Here is a 22,620-nt window from a genome sequence, read left to right as displayed (position 1 = left end):
AATTATTAAGGATGACTTGATATATAAATAAATAATAGTTACAAGACAGTCTGATTCCTTGAAAGCAAAAAATAAAGAAATAAAAGTTAACCAAAGACTTTTTTCATACTCTAAAGCAGCACAGAAAACCATCAAATGCGGAATTTCTACTCCACTGCATTTCACAACAAATGCTGGAGTGAGTTTGTAAAATCCAGCAGACTCAACCGCTGGTTCTTAATCTTTCTGTCCTGTGAGCGCCATCTGTAGTCGGTTCTCCTTTTAACCCTACAAAGCCCGAACCATGAAAGTTCCCAGAAAAAAGTTCCCACTTTTTAAACGTATTTATTTTACTGGAGCCTTTATTAAATCGTGTGACAAAAGTAAAAATGAATAAAAATAAATTACATATAAATGTACACGACTCATTTTTGCGACAGTCGGTGTTTTTGTGCACTTATGGGGGACAAAAATCACGTTATACGGTTAACAGGTCTGAGTTCCTGCAACACAGAAAATAGATCAACACTAAATAATAATAGCCAATAATTTACAAAAAGGTAAAAGTATTTTACAGTGTGGTGTGATGTTCTGAATTTCAAAGCTGTTCCAAGATGGATTATCAATTTTTCCCCTTCAAAACAACAACAACAAAAACAACAAAAAAGGACTGCTTTGTCCGGGTGCCAGGAGACGTCCTGATTGGCCAGGGAATCGCAGTTTTCTTAAAATACCACAGTGTCTGCACATATAAGAGGAAAGTTTCAAACATTTTTTTTGATGATTGCACTTTAATTCATCACCGCTCATTCTGCGTCCTGTCTGACGGGTTATTTTTAGGGCTCTTTTCACCAAATATAACCCGCCTCGGTCGTTTGTCATCGCGTCACAACAGGTAACATTATCCCATTTAGCCTTTTCCTCTTCCTCACTGGCTGGGTCGGAGGAGAGGTGTGGGGTTTGGGGCTATAAAAGGAGGGACGGTCACAAGTGCCTGACACTCATCTTCGGTCTGCTGAGGTAAGAGATGAAGACGCCTTTTCTTTTCACCTCACAGGGGGCTGCTTTAAATACTCACGATAGAACTTCTTTAAAACTTAAGAAAAAAGAACATTTGATTGCCTTTTTAAAAAAGCACGAGCAATGTCTGATCGTTTGCAACCAATGCTTATTCGTTAGGTGGAAACAACGGCGACAAAAATGACTATTTGGTGCAACTTGTGTAAATGTCACGTCAGTACTCCTTGCACTTCCCACCATCTGCCCGCGGATCACCGGAGCCCAGTCTACAGGAGGTTCAGGTCAGTGATAACTCTTCTTTCCCCTCCTCTCTGCTCCACGTCCTCTAGCGGCTGAATCAGCGCACGGCTGCTGGGAAAATTTGGAATCAGCTGTGCGTTATAGTGCATGCACGACGGGGAGCACTTAATCCCCTCCCATGTCTACAGCCTAGTAGCTTATTATTTGTGATACATACTAATCCAGCCTTGCACATGATGCCGCCAAAATTATGCTGAATCAAAGAAAACTCTTTCAAAGTGATTCTTTTAATATACATATATACAGGAAATATGGTTCTGAATATGACATAATAATGGAAATTCATAGTGTGTCCATTTGAAAGGTTATAACACATAAGCTAAGTCCAGATAACTGCCCTAAAAAGTCCAGTTGTGGATCTCTGATTAACTCACTGGGATACATTGTGATATAATTCTCCTTTTGTGGCACTTTCTGAGAGCTTGTGACGTGGGGCACCCCACTCAGAGGACACCCACTTTATAAGGCAATGAAGGGAGCATCAGAAGCCCAGCCTTCCCTGTGTGACGCCCACGCTGAAGCCTTGGCAGCTATAAAAACCCCAGGCTCTCCGTGGATGGGTCCAGACAGATACTGATCACGCAAAGTCTATCGAGAGCCCTCATTTCTGTTGGAGACGCACAACAGCCTCTCATATCAGCAGTTTCCATAGGAACCCTTGATATTCAAAGTCAGCTTTGGCTTGTGGGGAAGAGATATCAGGCGGGGTGAACTGTGGAAAAAAGAGGCAGGATCAGTTCAGAAAACTCTCTGTTAGGTTTTTGTTTTTTTACTCTACACTTGCCACTTAGACATCTTTTTTTTTTTTTTTTTTTTGAAATGCGAGTGATGAAATAGACAAAAGTTCGGGCTCACCGGATTTACTACTTTAGTTTTCAGTCCAGCCTTCTGACCTCAGTGACCATGGTCTCTCACAGATCCACCAAAGGGGCATCCAAAGCTCGACGGGACCACATCAATCATGAGATCAAGAACATGCGTGCTCTGCTGCCCATCACCCTGGAGGACCAGGAGCGACTCTCGTACCTTCACTCCATGGCTGTCATCTGCACCTACATCAAAAAGTCTGTTCTCTTCCAGGGTAAGTTTTCATACTGCAGTCATCCTTTAATGCCTTTGAACTTTTAATCTGCATTCAGCCTGCATCGCTGTCAAACAAAATGGGACTGAGCATGAAGGCCTCTAGGGACCATATCAAAAAGTAACAGATGTGATAACCCGCAGAGATGCATGCTGTATAAGCAAGGCTGAACTCACTCTTTCCTCTCTAAGGGCTCCCAGCTGGAGAGCGATCACACTGCTCTCTGCCACATGAGGTCTTTCTTCAAGCCTTGCACGGTTTCATCCTCGTCTCCACCGCACAGGGCAGGCTGGTGTATGTGTCAGAAAATGTAGCCGAGTATCTCGGGGTTTCCATGGTGAGCCTTTTTGTTAGCTACATTGTGTTTTCAGGTGTAATGTTGCAGCACTTTTAGTTTCTGAATCTTTGGGAGCTAATGGGAAATTGTGTAACTTTCCCAGGTAGACGTGCTGCAGGGAGACACGATATATGATATGGTGGAACACTCTGATGTCGACATTGTTAAATCAAACCTGGACCTTGAAAACAACTCAATGTCAGGTAAGAAAGATTTGGAATTCAGTTTAAAATGATATGTATGGCATTTGAAACGATTATAGTGTTATCACATGCTGGTTGCTGGTACTGTCACAGATATTTCTACTGTGAGGAAAAAAAGTAAGCCGGTTTCCTTGGAAATTCAACTTGGTTTGATGCAAATCCAGTGAGGACACTAAAGAGGTTTCAGATCTGCAGAAAATGCCAAATTTGTGAATTGTGCTACTGATGCAAAATCCCCCAAATGCCCCACAAAGCCCTTATTTTAAGCCATTTTATTCATAGTGAGTTTTAAAACTTGCCCAACCTCTTTTTTACAAACATGAAAGACTAAACTGTTACGTTTTCTTTCCCCAGAGCGGAGCTTTATATGTTGCATGAAAACCTCCAAGACCTTTAAGTTGCAACATGGCAGCTGTTCCTCTATACTGGTCAGAGGAAGCTTCCAGTTCTTCCCTCAACCCTATGCATGCTCCCCTACCACTACAACCAGCGAGCCACTGTTCGTGGCTCTCTGCACCCCAACAGTGAACTGCCTGAGGAGCACCGACTCTCACTTCTGTCACAGCTTCAACAGCACACATGGACTGGATATGAGCTTTATGAAGCTGTCAGATGGGTACAATTGCACAACTTCTTCTGTGAGCAGGCATAATGAACGTTTTCCTGTTTATTGACATTTTGATTTTCCATTTTAGCGTGTCTCCTTTGTTGGGGTATTCAGCAGAGGAAATGATTGGTCGATCATGGTACAGCCTCGTCCATCCTGAAGATCTGTCGCTGAGTGCAGATTCTCACAGAAGTTTGAGTAAGTGAACAACAGCCTTTAAGACAAAGAGACAGCTAAATGTTAGGATTTCAGTATTCACTGGCACATTAAATAGCTGTTGTCATCTATTCACAGCACACTGAGCACTTTAGCTTTCAGTTGTTGAATGATATGAAATAGTAAATATTAAGACTGTTTAGCATCATTCTCTTTGAATGCAGTTCTTTAGTTCAGCACGTTACATATTTATTTTAGCGTGTGCGATACGTTTGAGGTTTTGTGTGCACGGTTATAACCATGAACATTTCCTCCAGTGCACTCAGATGACGGCTTCCAGGTGGAAATGGTGCTGAGACTCCAGCGCATGGATCTGTCGTGGTGCTGGATCTACAGTCGAGCCACCAAAGTCTCTGGGGAATGCCAGACCATCAGCTGCACCAACTTCATCATCAGGTATTATGACCTCCTCTGGAAAAACTGAGCACATGTTTCAGTGTTTTCCCAGTAAAGACGCTGACTTGTTGCACGTTGTGTTACTGCAGTGAAACTGAGGCCAGATTTCTTCAGAAGAAAATCAGCAGCATGGCCTTCAAACCAGCATTTCTGCCAAATTCCTACCCCTGTGCTCAACACCCTCAAAGCTCCAACAATAAAAGTCAGAGGACACCCAACAGCCAGAGTGAGGAGCCTGGTGCCAGAGATACGAGGGAGTCTGAGCACGACACAGACTGTGTGGTGAGCGGCTCTTCCCCGAGCTCACCTGCCCTTCTGGGTGATAGCCCTGCTGTCCTCATCCCTCCATACAGCCCCGCCTCCTCCAGCTCCTCTCTGCAGCAGGAGGAGCTCAGCCATGACATTCTGATGGATGTGCATGTATGCACAGATCAGTGGCTGTGCTCCCCTGAGGCCTCTCCCTCCCATTATTCCTACCCAGAGACTGGGCTCACCTGTCACCATTCACCCTCAGACTCCCTCCCTGCAGCCACTCAAACCTTTGACCAGCCATCCTTTGGCACGCTCAGTGGCCACACTCCACCCACCTCATCATCGCCATCCTGTGATTTCAGAGATTATACATCTGACGCTCGCTTAGTTCCAGACTGTCTCTCTGTGTCCGACATGTGTGAGAGCCCAGCGGACTGTGCTCTGCATCCAGATGATTTCGGCCTTCTGTTGCAGCCACAAGAGGGCAGCGTTGTCCAACTGCATCATGATGCTCCTGACTTATCCACACATACCAGTATTTTTAATCCCAGCCAGTCTCCCACATCCCTAGAGCCTAACCAGTATAGCGAAAGTGAGCAGGTGGAGATCAGTATTCTGGCCCAGCAGATCTCCTCGCTGGCCAGCAGGTTTGACCGGCATCACACTGTGAATCCCTATCAGCATGTGGTCCAAACTACAGCCACCAACACGATGCCCTCAGCCTGTGACTGGCCCCCTAATTCTCCTCCCCCCTCAGTTCGTCTTCCCAATCCTGCGCTGGTTCTTGATGTTGCCATGTTTGACAGCTTCATGAAAGATCTGAACATGTTCACAAGAAAAGGCAGCACATTGAGCGATACCAACTACCAGCAGGGCTTAGTGTGCAGCAGGAACGGGCACCATCCCCATCAGGAGCAGCAGGAGCACATTGGCTTCATTGCAGAGGAGCTGCTGGCTGCAGAGCACTTCACCGTGGGCAGCATCGCCATAGATCCCATCAGTATGCAGCTGGGATGCCATGATCAAACCACTGGGTTGCTTCAACATCATCTCTACTAAACAGTCCACCCTAATGAGATGGCACATGACAGTTGTCGGGTACAGATGGTGCTGAGACTCCAGTTCGTGGATCTGTCATGGTGCCGGATCTATAGTGGAGACAAAGAGTGAGTGACAGATCAGCTGCCTTGCATGGCTTCACCCTCATCACCAGCACACAGGGCACGCTGGTCTGTGCTTGAGAACGTGTAGCTGAATATCTCGGGCTTTCCACGGTGAGCCCTTTTGTGAATTACATTGTCATTTTCAGGTGTAATGTTGCAGCAGTGATGGATTTTGAATCTGTTAGAACTAACACCAACTATGACACTTTCGCAGATGTATGTACTGCGAGGAGACACGTTATGACATGGTGGGATGTTCCGATACTGAGATTGTTAAATCAAACCTGGACATCGAAAGCAACATATTATCAGGTAACCAAAATTTCAAATGATGCGCGGCATTTAAAATGACTGTATAAAACGATCCCCCTCTTTTTGCTGTAATATTACTGACATTGCTGCTGTAGGTGGAAAAAATGAGCCAGTTTCCCCTGAAATCTGTTTATGAAATCCATTACTGATGCAGCATTGTGCTACAAAGCCCTTATTTTAAGTGAATTTCTTCCATTTAATTCATAGTTGGTTTTAAAACTCGGCAAAACTAGTCTTAAATGTTTTAACAAACATGAAAGACTAAACTGACGTGTTTTCTTTCCTCAGAGCGGAGTTTTATATGTTGCATGAAATCCTCCAAGACCTTTAAGTTGCAACATGGCAGCTGTTCCTCTATACTGGTCAGAGTTGAGGGAAGATCTGGAAGCTTCCTCTGTGTGTCCTTCCTTACCACCACCACCACCACTGAGCCACTGTTTGTCACTGTCTGCACCCTAGCAGTGAACTGCCTGAGGAGCACGGACTCTCATGGACTGGATATGAGCTTTATGAAGCTGTCAGATAGGTACAATTGCACAACTTCTTCTGTGAGCAGGAATAATCAGCATTTTTCTGTTTATTGACATTTTGATTTTCCTTTTTAGTGTGTCTCCTTTGTTGGGGTATTCAGCAGAGGAAATGATTGGTCGATCATGGTACAGCCTCGTCCATCCTGAAGATCTGTCGCTGAGTGCAGATTCTCACAGAAGTTTGAGTAAGTGAACAACAGCCTTTAAGACAAAGAGACAGCTAAATGTTAGGATTTCAGTATTCACTGGCACATTAAATAGCTGTTGTCATCTATTCACAGCACACTGAGCACTTTAGCTTTCAGTTGTTGAATGATATGAAATAGTAAATATTAAGACTGTTTAGCATCATTCTCTTTGAATGCAGTTCTTTAGTTCAGCACGTTACATATTTATTTTAGCGTGTGCGATACGTTTGAGGTTTTGTGTGCACGGTTATAACCATGAACATTTCCTCCAGTGCACTCAGATGACGGCTTCCAGGTGGAAATGGTGCTGAGACTCCAGCGCATGGATCTGTCGTGGTGCTGGATCTACAGTCGAGCCACCAAAGTCTCTGGGGAATGCCAGACCATCAGCTGCACCAACTTCATCATCAGGTATTATGACCTCCTCTGGAAAAACTGAGCACATGTTTCAGTGTTTTCCCAGTAAAGACGCTGACTTGTTGCACGTTGTGTTACTGCAGTGAAACTGAGGCCAGATTTCTTCAGAAGAAAATCAGCAGCATGGCCTTCAAACCAGCATTTCTGCTAAATTCGTACCACTGTGCTCAACACCCTCAAAGCTCCAACAATAAAAGTCAGAGGACACCCAACAGCCAGAGTGAGGAGCCTGGTGCCAGAGATACGAGGGAGTCTGAGCACGACACAGACTGTGTGGTGAGCGGCTCTTCCCCGAGCTCACCTGCCCTTCTGGGTGATAGCCCTGCTGTCCTCATCCCTCCATACAGCCCCGCCTCCTCCAGCTCCTCTCTGCAGCAGGAGGAGCTCAGCCATGACATTCTGATGGATGTGCATGTATGCACAGATCAGTGGCTGTGCTCCCCTGAGGCCTCTCCCTCCCATTATTCCTACCCAGACACAGACCTTGCTGCAGCCACTCAAACCTTTGGCATGCTCAGTGGCCACTCTCCATTTATCTCCTAATCTCCGACTAATTATTTCAGAGCGTGTACATTCTCAATTCTGATGCTCGCCTTGTTCCAGACTGCTCATTTGTATCCGACACGTGTGAGAGCCCAGCGGACAATTTCGACCTTCAGGTTAAGCCACAAGGAAGCAGCGTTGACCAACTGCATCGTGACCCATACGTACCAGTCTCTTTAATCCCAACCAGTATCTCACATCCATAGAGCCTGACAGCAGAGAAACCAGTATTCTGGCTTAGCAGTACGGCTTAGTGTGCAGGATATATGGGCCCCATCCCCATCAGGAGCAGCAAGAGCACACTGGCTTCATTGCAGAGGAGCTGCTGGCTGCAGAGCACTTCACGTGCAGCATCACCATAGATCCCATCAGTATGCAGCTGGGACGCCATGATCAAACCACTGGGTTGCATCAACTCAATTCACCAGCTATATGCAAAGCAGCATTCAGCAAGGTACTTTCTACTAAACAGTCCACCTATTTATTGATTTGCTGCTTTGGTATGTAAGCTTTAGAGATATTTAATTAATGTCTAATTTTATTTTCTGTCTTTCTTTAGGTGGAGCTTGCTGAAGAAAACCCATCCTGAAATAAGTCTGAGACTTAACTGGACGACCACTTGTATGACATATTGTCATAAACCTCCACTGGATTTAAAGGCGAGTGTGAGTAAAGACAACTAAAGGACATCTTCTCAGATGTTATTTTCATATGCAACACTTTCCCATCCTGAAAAGCTTAGTTAAAGCTCATGTAGACATTCTTTTATTTTTCCTTTCTGCAATTTTGTCAGCTGGGTTTTATGTTAAAAGTAATAAAAGTACTTTTTAAGAATCTGACAGCATTTACACTGCCATAGATCCGTTTATCTTCTAATATTGTGACAACATTTTAAAAATGAGCACCTAGTGCCATTGTCACTGCAAATATCAGCAGTTTCCATAGGAACCCTTGATATTCAAAGTCATCACCTTCCCACAAGCTAACGCTATAAGGCAGGGTGAGCCATGAAAAAGAGGCTGCATGAGTTCAGGCCAATTACTCTTTTTTTTCTTGCAATTAGATTTTCATTTAAAAAAAAAGCGCACTACACTTGGCAGTTACACATCAGAATGATCTTTAAATGCAAGTGTGGAAATAGACAAAAGTTCGGGCTCACCGGATTTACTACTTTAGTTTTCAGTTCAGCCTTCTGACCTCAGTGACCATGGTCTCTCACAGATCCACCAAAGGGGCATCCAAAGCTCGACGGGACCACATCAATCATGAGATCAAGAACATGCGTGCTCTGCTGCCCATCACCCTGGAGGACCAGGAGCGACTCTCGTACCTTCACTCCATGGCTGTCATCTGCACCTACATCAGGAAGTCTGTCCGGGGTAAGTTTTCATACTGCAGTCATCCTTTAATGCCTTTGAACTTTTAATCTGCATTCAGCCTGCATCGCTGTCAAACAAAATGGGACTAAATCTTCAGTACCCTTGAGACCAAATCAAAAAGTAACAGATGTGATAACCCGCAGAGATGCATGCTATATAAGCAAGGCTGAACTCACTCTTTCCTCTCTAAGGGCTCCCAGCTGGAGAGCGATCACACTGCTCTCTGCCACATGAGGTCTTTCTTCAAGCCTTGCACGGCTTCATCCTCGTCTCCACCGCACAGGGCAGGCTGGTGTATGTGTCAGAAAATGTAGCCGAGTATCTCGGGGTTTCCATGGTGAGCCTTTTTGTTAACTATTCGGCATTTTCAGGTGTAATGTTGCAGCACTTTTAGTTTCTGAATCTTTGGGAGCTAATGGAAAATATTGTCTTTTCCCCCAGCTAGATGCACTGCAGGGAGATGCAGTATAAGACATGGACTCCAGTGCATGGATCTGTCATGGTGCTGGATCTATAGTTGAGCCATATGGACAGTGCCAGCCCATTAGCTGGAGCAGGAGGAGGTCAGCCATGACATTCTGATGGATGAGCATGCATGCACAGATCAGGGGCTGTGCTCTACTCTCTGCTCAGAGACCGAGCTCACCTGTCACCATTCACCCTCAGACTCCCTCCCTGCAGCCACTCAAACCTTTGACCAGCCATCCTTTGGCACGCTCAATGGCCACACTCCACCCACCTCATCATCGCCATCCTGTGATTTCAGAGATGATACATCTGACGCTCGCTTAGTTCCAGACTGTCTCTCTGTGTCCGACATGTGTGAGAGCCCAGCGGACTGTGCTCTGCATCCAGATGATTTCGGCCTTCTGTTGCAGCCACTTTGAGGCAGCTTTGTCCAACTGCATCATGATGCTCCTGACTTATCCACACATACCAATCTTCTACAGCCACAGAAGCTGGTTCTTGATGTTGGCATGTTAGACAGCTTCATTAAAGATCTAAACATGTTCACAAGGAAAAGCAGCATATTGAGCAATACTAGCTACCATCTAGCAGCAGTGTATAACAGGAATGGGGCCCCATCAGAAGCTGCTGGCTGCAGAGCACTTCACCGTGCAGCATCACCATAGATCCCATCAGTATGCAGCTGGGATGCCATGATCAAACCACTGGGTTGCATCAACTCAATTCACCAGCTATATGCAAAGCAGCATTCAGCAAGGTACTTTCTACTAAACAGTCCACCTATTTATTGATTTGCTGCTTTGGTATGTAAGCTTTAGAGATATTTAATTAATGTCTAATTTCATTTGTATGACATATTGTCATAAACCTCCACTGGATTTAAAGAAGAGTGTGAGTAAAGACAACTAAAGGACATCTTCTCAGATGTTATTTTTTATAAGAAACTTATTCCTGAATGTAGAGCTAAAGCTCATGTAGATTTTGTTTTCCTTGGGCTTCACTCAAAGTATTGACAGGTGTCACAATCCTGTAGGTAGCAAACTGAAATGTCATATGTGCCACCAGCTACAGGCTGAGACATCCGTCATCTTCTATTCTTCTGATACATCAAGAAAACAAATATCAGTAAAAGACATTTCAAGGAAACCTTCACTAAAATGTCGTGTCTGCAAGCAACTTATGTGGGTTTTATACTGTCCCAACACTATGGATAAAACCTGCTGTCAGCTGAGTTTTGTTTTGCTAAAGTCTTTTTTTTCATAAAAATGTACTTGAAAAACAAAATAAAAGTAAGTGAGATCATTCACCCTGCTTTATCGCCATAGTTTTTAACACAAATTGTTTTTTTTTTCTTCTTTGTATGCCATTAAAACTTTCATACTGTCATAGTTAAAGATGTTAGACAAGATGAAGCTACCTCAGTGGTACAGCTAAATCCATTCAAAGTCTGAATTTTGTGCCTTAAATTGTGTTATTCCCTGCATATTCAGAACTCTGAGTCATTCCTGCGGTTTGCTTCAGAAATATTTGAAATGTAAATAAATCTAAAGAAAATCAGAGGCTTTGTTGTTTATTCATTATAACACAGAGTTAATAAAGAGGACTGCCCACGTTCTCTATAAGGTTTTGCTGAATGCGGTTAAGGGGCCTATAGTAGATATTTAAGAGGTAATATATAAAAACGTTGAAACTTTATTTTTAATGACAGAAAGACGTTGTGTGCACATTACTGAGATGCCCTCTTACACATCACAGGTCGCCCTTCTTTATTATCAGAGCTGCCTGGGGTAGCTGGACGCTTGCAGTGACCTGAGTGAACCAAAAGCTTTGTGTTGTAAAAGATACTGAAGCACCCTTTACAGCTGGAAAGACTGTTGATTTGGAGGTCCATCACCAGAAATGACCTTTCATACTACACTTTATTATGTAAGCCATCATTATAAAATATTGACTAGTGCAGGCACAAAACACATCTTTATGGAATAACAGTTATTTATCACAAGAGGGCCTACTGAGTACTTTGTAGCCAATCAGACCACAGCACATTGTCTACTGGGCTCTTCGGGGCTCCATTGATTTTTACATCTTGTGGGCAGTGACACCAACAAGAGCACATAAACTGTGCACAGTGAAATCAGTTACGGATTTAGGTTGATGTGCAGAGTCGATGAATAAATGCGCATTTAGGCGACTGATGGATCGCGGAGGTTAAAAGCAGAAAAGATTTGCATGCATGCACAAACGTAGGGGAGAAAGCTCGCGGGGAGGCACTACAGGCATGCAGCTAATACAGTGTTCATGTTTCTGTCATGAGACTTAGAATCACCACTAGATGGAGTGATAACTCCAACACCTTTGTCTTAACACAGACACTACGTGCTGTTGGTGTGACACTACTTAAATAAGCAAATAAAGAGGAGTGTGCGTGTCTCTGTGTGTGAGTGTGTATGGCAATGAGAGCACAGAAGGACATCAGTTCGGTCCATTCATGAGCAAAGAGTCCAGATGCCGAGCGTTATCCACGGAGACCCAATTAAGAGGGATGTCTGTTGAAGGGTACAATGGCAAATAAAGTTCCTAACAAGTCTCCACATCTGCTGTGCTCCAGTCTCCCCGCATTACTCAGCAGCACCTGAAACATCAGTGATTTCCCCGAGGCACGGTGACACTAACATCGCGGCTTTGGCGCATTTGTCCACACCAAGGAGACTGCAAAAAATATAAACCCTTTTCATTTCACCGACACACACAATGAACACTCCAAGCATTCCCATGTCTCTGCAGATTACACAGCTCAGCAGTAAAGTCAGTTTGGCACTCTTCCGTCGCTGTGGTTACACACTTCCAATAAGCTCAGGCTGTGCGCTCTGTTTTTATTCCATCTGTAAAAATCGTCACAAACAACATTATTTTTATATTATTATTATTATTATTATTATTATATTATATATAAAAGGGAGATGCAGTTGTAATATTAGATTAGTGTCTCATTGTGTGAGGGGAAATAGTGATGCAAAGTAATGGCACACGCTGATGATGTCAAAGCAGAAGCGAGAGAGATGAAAAATCAAGACGCAAACACGCATATACAGACACAGGCTATAAGCAGGGACGCACTCACTTTATCTATAACTCGGATCACTTAATCACATAGGCCACCCTGCTATCTCTCTGATATTAAATTAAGATGAAGAGTGGTGAAATTAACAGAATCCATGCCTCACAGGAGTGGTGAAGTAATGTAGGTGTCTGGCAGTGGAAGTGAAAGATGAAACACGTTCGGGAGATGCTGTGATTCATATCTAGGATCTGAGAGTGTTACTGAGGCTGGAGGTACCGCACGGTGGAACTGACAAAAGAGAAACGGAGGCAAAACTGTCATCTGCCTTACTTCAGTAGCTCATAAAGTGCTTTCTCAGGTGGATGGCTGGAGGGCGGATGCTTGGAGGCGGGTAGGCGCAGGGGTGCATTTGAACAAAGCAACTCATGGATGGGATTCGTCTCCAATCCGTGCCTCCCACAGAAAGCCAGTTTCTCATATCCCCCCTCACCTGTGGCTTCTCACAATAATTGCCTCGTTTGCTTGCAAAAGAAAAAAAAAAACTCTCCAAATTGAAACTCTAGCTGATTCCAGGAAACAGGGCCTCAGGTGGCATGGCCGTGTCTTCGTTTATTTACAGGCTTTATGCTTTTATTGTTGCTGCAACCAACGCTCGAGAGCTCTGTATTGGAAGCTTATCTCTGGCAATACGTGTATTTTGAAATAGATGAGGATGTGGCGAGCCACCCAGCTACGATGATTTGTCCATTTTGCTCTGGGATTGTTTGGCAGATGGAAACGGTGACACAAACCGAAGCCACCAAGGTCACAGAGAGGTGCTGCAAGCTGTCTTGAGGGACACCCGTGCCGTTATTACGTGTTAACCCGAAACTGGCTTTTTATTCTAGTCTAATTTATTTTCTCTTCATCTCCATGTACGAAGCAGCTTGCTATTGTTTTGACTACATCACATTTTCATCTATAACACTGTTGCCCCATATTTCAAAAAGAGGCAAAATCACCTGACTGGTCCTGGTTCAGTCACAGGCAGCACACTGACACTGTAACTGGGTTAAACAAAAATACTCAAAATAGACCGCAGCCTGTTCCTTCAGCACTCCCCTCCCGTTTGTCCTGTTGCTATGCCTGAAACCACAGCTCTGATTCAACACTGGATCCCAGTCATGAACAGTCAACATATCCTGCTGATATTCAACAGAGAAAGGCCAACCAGCCGGGGAGCAGAATACAAATGGCGGCCTAACAGTGGATCCTACTTGCATATGAATGATTGTTTCATTTTCTACTGTTCTCTTTCAGGGAAGAGTTTGCTGCTCGAGGCAGAGCACCTGTCCTCAGAGGAGAGATAAGCATCCCATGGCGGCAAGATTTGATAAACATCTTATTCTTTGTTGATGGAAATTCTTGTGTACTAAAAAATAAAAATAGTTCTCAAAAAAATTCCATTAGGGAATTTAGAATACATGCATAGATAGTGTATAGTGCTTTACAGCAGTCCCGTGGAACAGATTTCCACGGGTTTAAATTTAAGCTCTTTACTGTGCAGAAGCAATACTACTGGTATTAGGGAGGTAAGGTCTCCTGGTATATTCTGTATTTACCTCCAAAAACTCAGACTCAAGCATTCAGAAAAGCAATGATCTGTGCAGGAATTTCAATACACATTTGCTCATAGGTGGATCTCCACGATACAGTCTGATTTTCCGAGCAGCACCGTTGTCCTTGCAGTAATGTGGATGTTTGAAGTAAGCGATGAAGATGCTGGTAATGCTTGTAATTTTCCGCATGTGCACCACGCGTATTATATATGTACACAGGGCATGCATGATTAACGAGTTTATCCCTCTACCTCTTCACAATCTCAGGGGTCGAAATAAATAAACATGAAAGAGTGCATTTTTTGCAGGGTTCACAGAAGCTTGAAAGATGATTTTAAAAGCAGTTAAATGTGATGCAATTAGAGCCTTAACATGAGCTAGTTCATTTTTAATGAGAGTTGAATAAAAAAAAGGAGTCAAAGTAAAAAAAATAAAATAAATAACTCATGCATAGCTAAATGTATTTAATCAAATAATGCAAATCAGTTTCATAAAAGAGTTACTGTGGACAAATTTATATAGTGCTGATTAAGAGTAATCAGACTACTTTCAGTGATGTTGAATTTATTCATAAACAGGTGGAATGAGTTAGTATATTAAGCTGTGCACAAAACCAGTAACTTTCCGAAGTTCCGAAGGAGTAGCTCCTATGGCAGGTTAAGCTGTTGCAGAGATTGGGTGTAATCACTGTAAAATCTCAATTTTTGTGTCTGGGGTATCTAAGATAATCTGACTGATTAGATGTAGCTCTCTAACTAGGGAATGAAAATGCAAGAGTTTGGCCAAATATGGTAGTGTCATCACCTTTTAAAAAAAGAAAAACACAGCCAGCGTTGATAATATAATTGCTGAAACACAAGTGCAGGTTGAAGTCATATTGGGATGGATGGAAAAGACTGAAGTGGAAGCATGCTGGCAGCAGGAAAACTGATGGTGTGGATCGTGGGCAGAATGGGATCCAGGGACCTGGAAGTTAAACTACATTGGAGAAGCAGACGGGTACTAGAAGGACTGTGATTCAAGCAAACACAGGAGCAGAAGACAAAATGATAAGAGCTCAGATGATGGCAAGAAACGTGACAGACTGCACAAGCGTGCTGGTATGTGCTAGGGGGAAGAGCAGAGTATTTGAAGCAGGCTTGATGATTGTGATGTAGTGCAGCTGCTGATTCTCTCCTCCAGCTCGAACACACCTGTCTTCACTCCTACAATCAAGCGCACAGATGAGAGAGGAACTCCAGGCAAGCGTGGAGGAAGTGGAGGCAGAGGATGTAACAATAAAACCTTAAAATCAATCCTGAAACAGACAGGAAGCCAGTGGAGGGAGGATAGCACTGGTGCCTCATGGTCATACTCTTGTTGTAAAATGAGCAGCCATGTTTTGTGTCACCTGTAGACAGTAGGGAAATCATTACTTTGCACTTACACACACAGGATTACAGAATTTCACCTCTGTGAAAAGTCTTAACAGAAAACAGCAGCGCTGACAAGTGATCTGATCTGTTTATTGACTTTGAAGGAGGTATTGCAGATCATGCCAAGGATTTTCACAGAATATCGATCGCATGAGGCCAAAGGGCCAAAAATCAGACAATATATCAGATCAAATAAGGAAAAAGCTCTAGCTGTTGATGAACACAACACTAGAGTTTTAAAAAAGGTCATCTGCTTGTTTTCTGCTTATGTGTTTACTGCTTTAAAAGGCCATAAACTAAAGCTGAAAACATCAGACAGTGTTTGTGAAACATAAAGCCCTCTTAGCTAATGCAGCTACAATAGTTAGAAGGTCCCAAGGCCCAAAAAAGCTGCACAGTGTTGCTAAAGTCAGCCTATACTTTAACTTAAAATAATTCCCCCCAGGGATCAATAAAGTATTCTGATTCTGATTCTGAACGTAAACTCTAAAACATTGATGGGTAAAGCTCTTTCACCATCTCGATTTGTGCTCCTGTCTTTCCATCATAAGTCTCGCTTTCAGTCTGTTTCAGTCACGAGCTATAGCCTACCTCTTCCCTGACTCATGTTCTCAATCAGTTTCTCCTTTGGTTCAACTCTCATTTCCCATTATGTACTCCTGTGTTTGCTGCAGTCATTATTCACTCCCATGTGTGGTTCAAAGAGGAAGCAGTTTTCAATTCATATCTGAGCGTGGAAGGAAAGAACTAATTCTTGCAGATAATATGTTAACAGATATGCTATTTCATTTGAAGACGTACTTATAGGCCCGTGGTATTTTACCATTCATTTTTACACTGACCATTTTATTTAATCACTGTTTGTGTTTTGCTGTCCTTAGATAATTATTTTATGGTGTTTAAAATTTAGTTAATTGCCCCTGACTCAAGTTAGGGTGACCAACCGTGTGACATTTTTTCTTTCACCATTCATTAACCAGACAGAGAAGGCATTGTTAAAGTTTTCTTTAGGCAACCAGTATTAATAAAAAAAATTTTTTAATCACTGAACCAAGTGTCCTGTTTTTTGGAAATCAAAATATGGTCACCCTACTTAGGTGCACATATATTGTAGTTTCACACACAGTCTGTAAAAACAAACCGTCAAGAACTGCAGATCCTTAGGAGAAACTATTCCTTTCAATTTTTTCCGGACTTCTGAGCAGTTTAAATATCTTTACAGTTGTAAGCTTTATTATAGGGATATGATGGTAGCATTCTGTCAGGACAAGAAAGACAACCAGAAAGCATCTCTCCTCTTTCATCTCAGACAGCGCTGCCATTAAACTTGTCTGTTTGCCTTCATCCTTTACATTACTGCCATCTTGTGGCCACAGTCTGCTATTGTTGCTGAAAGCTGCACTTCTCTTGTGCTTATAGGAAACTGTAGCTGTCTCTGTTTTACAGGCGTGTCCTTTTCCCATTAACAATGAGCAGAGATGCCAGTAACTTTTTTTCCTGGCGGTTTTTATTATGTGCATTTCTGTTTGCCTTTCTTTAAAAGTCACCGCAGACGCAGGAAGATCGTGAAGGACCTCAGCCATCCCAACAACAGACTGTTCTCTCTGTTGAGGTCAGGAAAGCGATTCTGCTCCCTGAAGACCAACACAGAGAGACTGAGGAGGAGCTTCTTCCCGCAGGCGATACGGTCTCTCAATCACACCACCACACAGTACTGACCCACACATACAGTTCTTACACACACACTGGACATTCTGGACTTTGTTTTCACTTCATCACTTAAATCACTTTAAGCATATTTGCACTGTACAAGACATAATGTGGATTGCACAACACTGGACATTATATTCTTCATTTCCAGTTAATACTTGTACAGCTGCTGTTATTGTGTATATATTTATTTATATTTCTTCATACATTCTTATATAGTTCTATATTGTGTATTTTGTTGTACAGTTATTTTATTTTCAACTTTAATTTATATATTTTATCTTATTCTTTCCCAGTTAAATTTACCCTTCATTCTAATTTGTGTTGTACAGTTATTTCATTTTTAACCTTAATTTATATTTTATTCCTTCCTAGTTAAATTTACCGTTTTTAATTTTTCATATTTATTTCCTATCTTATTCATAGCCTTTTCCTTTTTTGTTTTTCTTTAGGTCACGAGCAGTTGTCCAAGCATTTCACTACATATCGTACTGTGTATGACTGTGTACGTGACAAATAAAATTTGAATTTGAATTTGATTTGAATTTGACCGCTGGGATGTAATGCTAAAGCAGCGTTAGCCTTTCTCAAGTAAGCCTTCTTACCATTTTTTCCATCTTTACTTGCTCTAAGACTATTTAGCAGCACAACTCGGGTTGTAGCTGAAATTCTATTGCATGACATATAACACAAGGACTAAAGGGCAGGCTAGACAAGCACAGAAACCTTGCTGAAGATGTGATTTGCCACATCTTTAAAATACTGCTATAGCATTATTTTAATGCTCTAGCGTCTTCTTAATGATAGTAATGTGTTGTGAAGTCTTTTTGTATTCTTGCCAGTTTGCTTTGTTGTATTTGAGTAACCGTAGCCTACAGTTTGTATTGTTATCTAGTAATTGTGTGACAGTGGATTCCATGTCACAAAACACTTAACTAGTGTAACGAGTAGTGCACTTACTTTCTCATGAGCGTAATTAACTACTTTTAAGAAAAGTAACAAGTAATGTTTAATAGATTACCCGTTTAAAAAATGACCTGACACTGCACGTTGTAAAGGTTTTTTACTCACACACTGATGCAGTTCTACAAGTTCAACCCTCCACGTTGCCGCTAGGCAGATTAGCCTATTTTAGCCTTTCTAAATAAAATAAGACAATGTGCAGTGGGAGGGGAACTCAAATACTAACCAATGAAAGCATTCACACAAAAATCGATTTCACTTTCATCCAGATAATTATTTACAAATCAGTCACCATCACTGGGAAGTAAAGAAGTAGTTTTCATGACATATCATCAAATATATTATAGGAAAGTACAAAAAATAAATAACCTGTATGTTACCTGGGGCAACATTGTGCTGTAATTGCAAAAGACCATGGAAGAAGGGCACAAAGTTAGCATACAATGTAAAAATATATTGTATTTGTAAGGAAAAGAGATGGAATTATCCAAGAGTGTTTTGTAATGGATTTAAAATAATATGTAATTCCCATTCTCTACTCGCACATATTAGGGAATGGAGTGATGATGAGATATCATATGGTGATGAGGAAGGTGATTTTTGTGTATATGTTCATGCAATTAAATGTTGCTTTCATTAAACGTGAAATGTGCAGCACATAAACAAACAGTGTGTCTAGTTTTTAATGTGTTTGGTTAGAACAAAAATTTTCTTTCAATAAATAGAAATCTTTCTTCTGCATGAACAGATCAAATGTTTCAGTTTGTGCATTATGGTATATTGTTGCCTTGAGGCAATACATTTTAAATAAATGTAATAAAAAAAAGATAGATATATATTGTTATAGTGTTATAGCTATTTTTACAACTATGTTTCCTACTGCTGTTATTTGTATTGACAACATATAAGCAGGGAGCTGCGTGACTGCTATGTAATTAATATATGATACATAAGGAGTGATATATGGGGATTCTAAATAACGCATTATTATATTATGACTTTGTTATGTACATTACAGTGACAGCTTATGACCGTTTAAATACATAACAATTTGAACACATTCACAATGTTCCTGAATAACAAACAAATTGTGTTCCTTTTTCACAACTGTTTTCTTAACCTCTTATCTAATTGAAGGTCACTGTGGGCATACAGGGTGAGAGGTACATCCTGGGCTGGTTGTCAGTTTGTCCCAGGAGCAGAAGTAGAGATTGCCAGGGATGAAGCTAGCTCACAGAGTCACATTCACATTCCTGTACTGTATGCCTGGTTTGCACCATCTCAAACGTCTGCTCCCTCTTTGCCATTAGTTTGTACTTTCAAGCACGTTTGGCATTTTATGAGTCATTGTCTCTGTTCTTAATCCGCCTTGACTGGCAAGAGCGTTCTTTTTTTTGCCTTTCTTCTGTGTGACTCTGTGGGTGAGTGGATGATTCTTTGAAATTCACCACAAATCATGGGACCCCTTTCGACGCCCAGTTATCTTGGGTTTAGCTCTCATTAATAATTCTGACGGTGTATCTCACTCAAAGGGCATGAAGGCTCAGCTCATGCATAACGAGACAGTATTCAAGTCAAATGTTTCCACATTCTTATTTTAGAATGAATTTTTGTGCATAATTCTTCTAGCTCCAGTCCTTTTAATCTTTTCCTTTGACTCTCTGGAAACCTTTTCATCTACACATTTGGATTTTTCCGAACTGGCACAAAATCTCTGACTTCTGTGTCCATCAGCTGAGGAGTTTTGTTATTATTGAAGATACACGGAGAAAAGAGAAATCCACTGGCTTTTCAGAAAACCGCATTCTCTGCAGGCTACTTTGAAGTTCCGGGGATTAACATATAATGTATGTTTTGTGTAGATGTTAATATTTCTGAATGATTTCAGACAGTGCTCTGTAAAGTGTAGTGACACAGTAAAACAAAAGGAGCCAAAATCTTCCCATTACAGAGAAAAAAAAGCCTCCCCATCTGAGCGAGCTCGGATCAACCACGAGAAAAACTTTGGGTGGCAGAGGGGACAGAGGAAAGCTCTTGTGGTTTCAGCACTCTGCAAAACAAACTGAGCCTGGCGGTGGTCGCTGTGTGACTGTGTGGGTGATCTGAGAGATGCTGAGAAGACAATGTGGGGAAGAACGTCCCTGTACCATAATGGCACTCGTACGTTTTTTTTTTCCCCATTTTTTTCTTTATTGCATCACTCGACCTTCTGCAGAACATGTAAAACTTCGCTCCACTGCTGCTCAGCAGGGCTTGATGCATCCATTTTTTATTTTCTCATTTTTCCTCTAAAACACACGCTGGGCAGCAGTGGATGAGAGTAGGGCTGCCACAAACGATTATTTTGATAGTCGACTAGTCACCGATTATTTATGCGATTAGTCGACTAATCAGATCATCATCCACTGGACGTAAAACTACAGCTTATTGCACCAGCAGCATCTGCTCTTATATAACTATCATTAGCTTACAGCTTTAAGCTTTTAAGGTGCTAACTAAAAATAAAGACAAGATGATAGTTTATTAAATTTTAATGAAATTTGCAGATTGTTTCGGTGAAGTTTAATAAACTCCTTGCTATCTAAAATATAACAGGACACCAGAGTATATTTTCCAGCATCTCACACTTCTGATAATCAGCTGTCTGCTTGACGTTTATTCAGCTATGTAAAAACTATAACTTTAATCTCAGACAAACTGATTTACTCAGGAACAAATAAAATACAAAAAAAAAAAGCCAAACAACAACATTTTTAATTTATCTAAGTGACTCATATATTTAACCTGAGTAGCGAAAGACGGCGGTGGGTTTGAAAACAATTTGCCGGGAGTCCGGTGTTCTCACCGCGCTAGTGACCTAGCCCCCGGCTAGCTATCGAGCTAGTGGGTAACAGACGTCTCCGAAAACGTCGGAGCGCTTTTGAAAATATGTGGTGTCCTGATAAACTGAGCCGATATTTGAGGTTTACACAGCTACATTCTCGCCTGAAAATATGTTAAACGTTTATTTTGTGACCCAGAAAGAATAATAAGAGTAATATTAAAACTAACTAGCTGCCGCCATTGTTGGAAACTAAGCTGGGCCGCGCTATGAATTCTGGGACACAGCTGCTTCTTCTTCTTCTTCTTCTTCTTCGGGGTTTAACGGCAGCTGGCATCCTTGTACATGCAGTGCTGCCATCTTCTGTTTCAGTCCGTTATTACACTCTTAAATCCTGCTACTTATTCCTGCGTCTTTTGCGATCTTACAAAGCTTCAAACGACGCGTCGACTATTAAATCAGTCGTCGACGATTTTGATAGTCGACGTAATCGTGACTAGTCGACAAATCGTGCCAGCCCTAGATGAGAGACTCTCGTAGTGTTCCAGATGAACATTATTACCTTTTTACTGTGTCACAATAAGGTATTTCATCATATTGCAATCACAAGTGTTCCTGAATTCAAGCACAAAGAACATTGACAAATATTACCATGGAAACTGTAAAGCACTCACACCACTGTATATACAGGTTCATAGACTTATTCTTGGTAGCCTGGACTACATTAATATTATAGATTATCCTTTATGTTATAAATAACCTGATTTTATTAAACAAGGGAAATCCGGTCGTTAAGTGATGACGTGACGAATCCTACTTCCGGGCCTAAAGTAGTCTGCGTTTAATATGGCTTTTGTGTTGTTAACATGTTTAATGTTTTGTATTTTCTTCTATTTAATCTCAAAAAGCTCCTAAAACAGTCAGTGATCACTGTTGACCTCCCTCGGCTTTTATTACCACTAATCATTTATTTAAGCTCAGTTTTTAAAACCTTAGGATGTAACTACAGCCCAGCCCATGCAGCAGTATATGAATGACTAACCTCGTATTGTGGATGGATTATCTCAGTTGTTCTCCTGAAGTCTGGTCCCTTTACAGCATCCTGCCATGCGATTACATTTGTTCCTGACCACCGAGAACACTCACGTTAACTTTTATCGAGTGGAAAAAAAGTTAGCTTGTTTAAATTATGCTAACATAGCTGTGTCGCTAGCGATCACATAGCACATCATTATATACAAGCTAGCCCAACTTCAGTAACCCTACAAACGTCACTGCTGTTTAGTTTTCTGTCTTCATTTATGTTGGAAGTGATAACAGAGCTGTACGTTTTAATTTGTTTCCAAAACCCCGCAGTCAGGACATGCTATATTGTATTTAGATAGAAGCTAGCGAGCTAACTCCCTGCTAACTTCTAACTCCGTTAAATGTCATAAATTCCGTTTTCATGGATGCCTGGATGTTAAACTCTATTGTTACACCTGGTAGAGCAGAACTCCGATCATTTTATTAAAGATGAAAGACTTTAGACAGTTTTTCAACTCTCAGTAATGCCATAGTGATCGTTTGATATATGGACCTGCAGCGGAGTTTAGGCCCAGACACGGCTAGTGACGTCAGACTGAACAACCGGATAGAGAGGATGTTGATTGTTCTTACCT

The 22,620-nt window shown here is 41.8% G+C and overlaps 2 protein-coding genes across 2 annotated transcripts; both read left to right on the top strand.

Moving 5' to 3' along the window:
• The first annotated feature begins 913 nt into the window (after nucleotides 1–913).
• Nucleotides 914–6,240, top strand: LOC309719878 (uncharacterized protein). The gene is made up of 11 exons (XM_082556279.1): nucleotides 914–999; nucleotides 1,159–1,280; nucleotides 2,217–2,380; nucleotides 2,572–2,717; nucleotides 2,821–2,920; nucleotides 3,275–3,536; nucleotides 3,616–3,725; nucleotides 4,001–4,139; nucleotides 4,229–5,665; nucleotides 5,769–5,866; nucleotides 6,155–6,240. The coding sequence occupies exons 2-9, from the start codon at nucleotides 1,180–1,182 to the stop codon at nucleotides 5,448–5,450; spliced, it is 2,244 nt and encodes a 747-aa protein (XP_082412405.1). The 5' UTR covers nucleotides 914–999; nucleotides 1,159–1,179; the 3' UTR covers nucleotides 5,451–5,665; nucleotides 5,769–5,866; nucleotides 6,155–6,240.
• Nucleotides 6,241–6,447: 207 nt separating this feature from the next.
• LOC309719880 (uncharacterized protein) lies at nucleotides 6,448–10,697 on the top strand. The gene is made up of 7 exons (XM_082556280.1): nucleotides 6,448–6,581; nucleotides 6,857–6,995; nucleotides 7,085–7,998; nucleotides 8,104–8,203; nucleotides 8,766–8,923; nucleotides 9,115–9,260; nucleotides 9,365–10,697. Exons 1-3 carry the CDS (start codon nucleotides 6,506–6,508, stop codon nucleotides 7,542–7,544), a joined length of 675 nt encoding a protein of 224 aa, XP_082412406.1. The 5' UTR covers nucleotides 6,448–6,505; the 3' UTR covers nucleotides 7,545–7,998; nucleotides 8,104–8,203; nucleotides 8,766–8,923; nucleotides 9,115–9,260; nucleotides 9,365–10,697.
• Nucleotides 10,698–22,620: the final 11,923 nt, after the last annotated feature.

This window comes from Aulonocara stuartgranti (assembly GCF_965226115.1).
Source record: "Aulonocara stuartgranti genome assembly, chromosome: 13".
NCBI classification, from domain to species: Eukaryota; Metazoa; Chordata; class Actinopteri; order Cichliformes; family Cichlidae; genus Aulonocara; species Aulonocara stuartgranti.
The sequence above is the reverse complement of the archived record's forward strand: the minus strand, read 5'-3'. Positions and strand labels throughout refer to the sequence as shown.

Excerpts from the sequence above, each read along its gene's own strand:
- LOC309719878 (XM_082556279.1), top strand. The coding sequence starts at position 1,180 with ATGACTATTTGGTGCAACTTGTGTAAATGTCACGTCAGTACTCCTTGC. Across the intron at positions 2,718-2,820 it reads AGTATCTCGGGGTTTCCATG|GTAGACGTGCTGCAGGGAGA; the intron begins GTGAGCCTTTTT and ends TAACTTTCCCAG. Across the intron at positions 4,140-4,228 it reads TGCACCAACTTCATCATCAG|TGAAACTGAGGCCAGATTTC; the intron begins GTATTATGACCT and ends GTGTTACTGCAG.
- LOC309719880 (XM_082556280.1), top strand. The coding sequence starts at position 6,506 with ATGATTGGTCGATCATGGTACAGCCTCGTCCATCCTGAAGATCTGTCG. Across the intron at positions 6,582-6,856 it reads AGATTCTCACAGAAGTTTGA|TGCACTCAGATGACGGCTTC; the intron begins GTAAGTGAACAA and ends CATTTCCTCCAG. Across the intron at positions 6,996-7,084 it reads TGCACCAACTTCATCATCAG|TGAAACTGAGGCCAGATTTC; the intron begins GTATTATGACCT and ends GTGTTACTGCAG.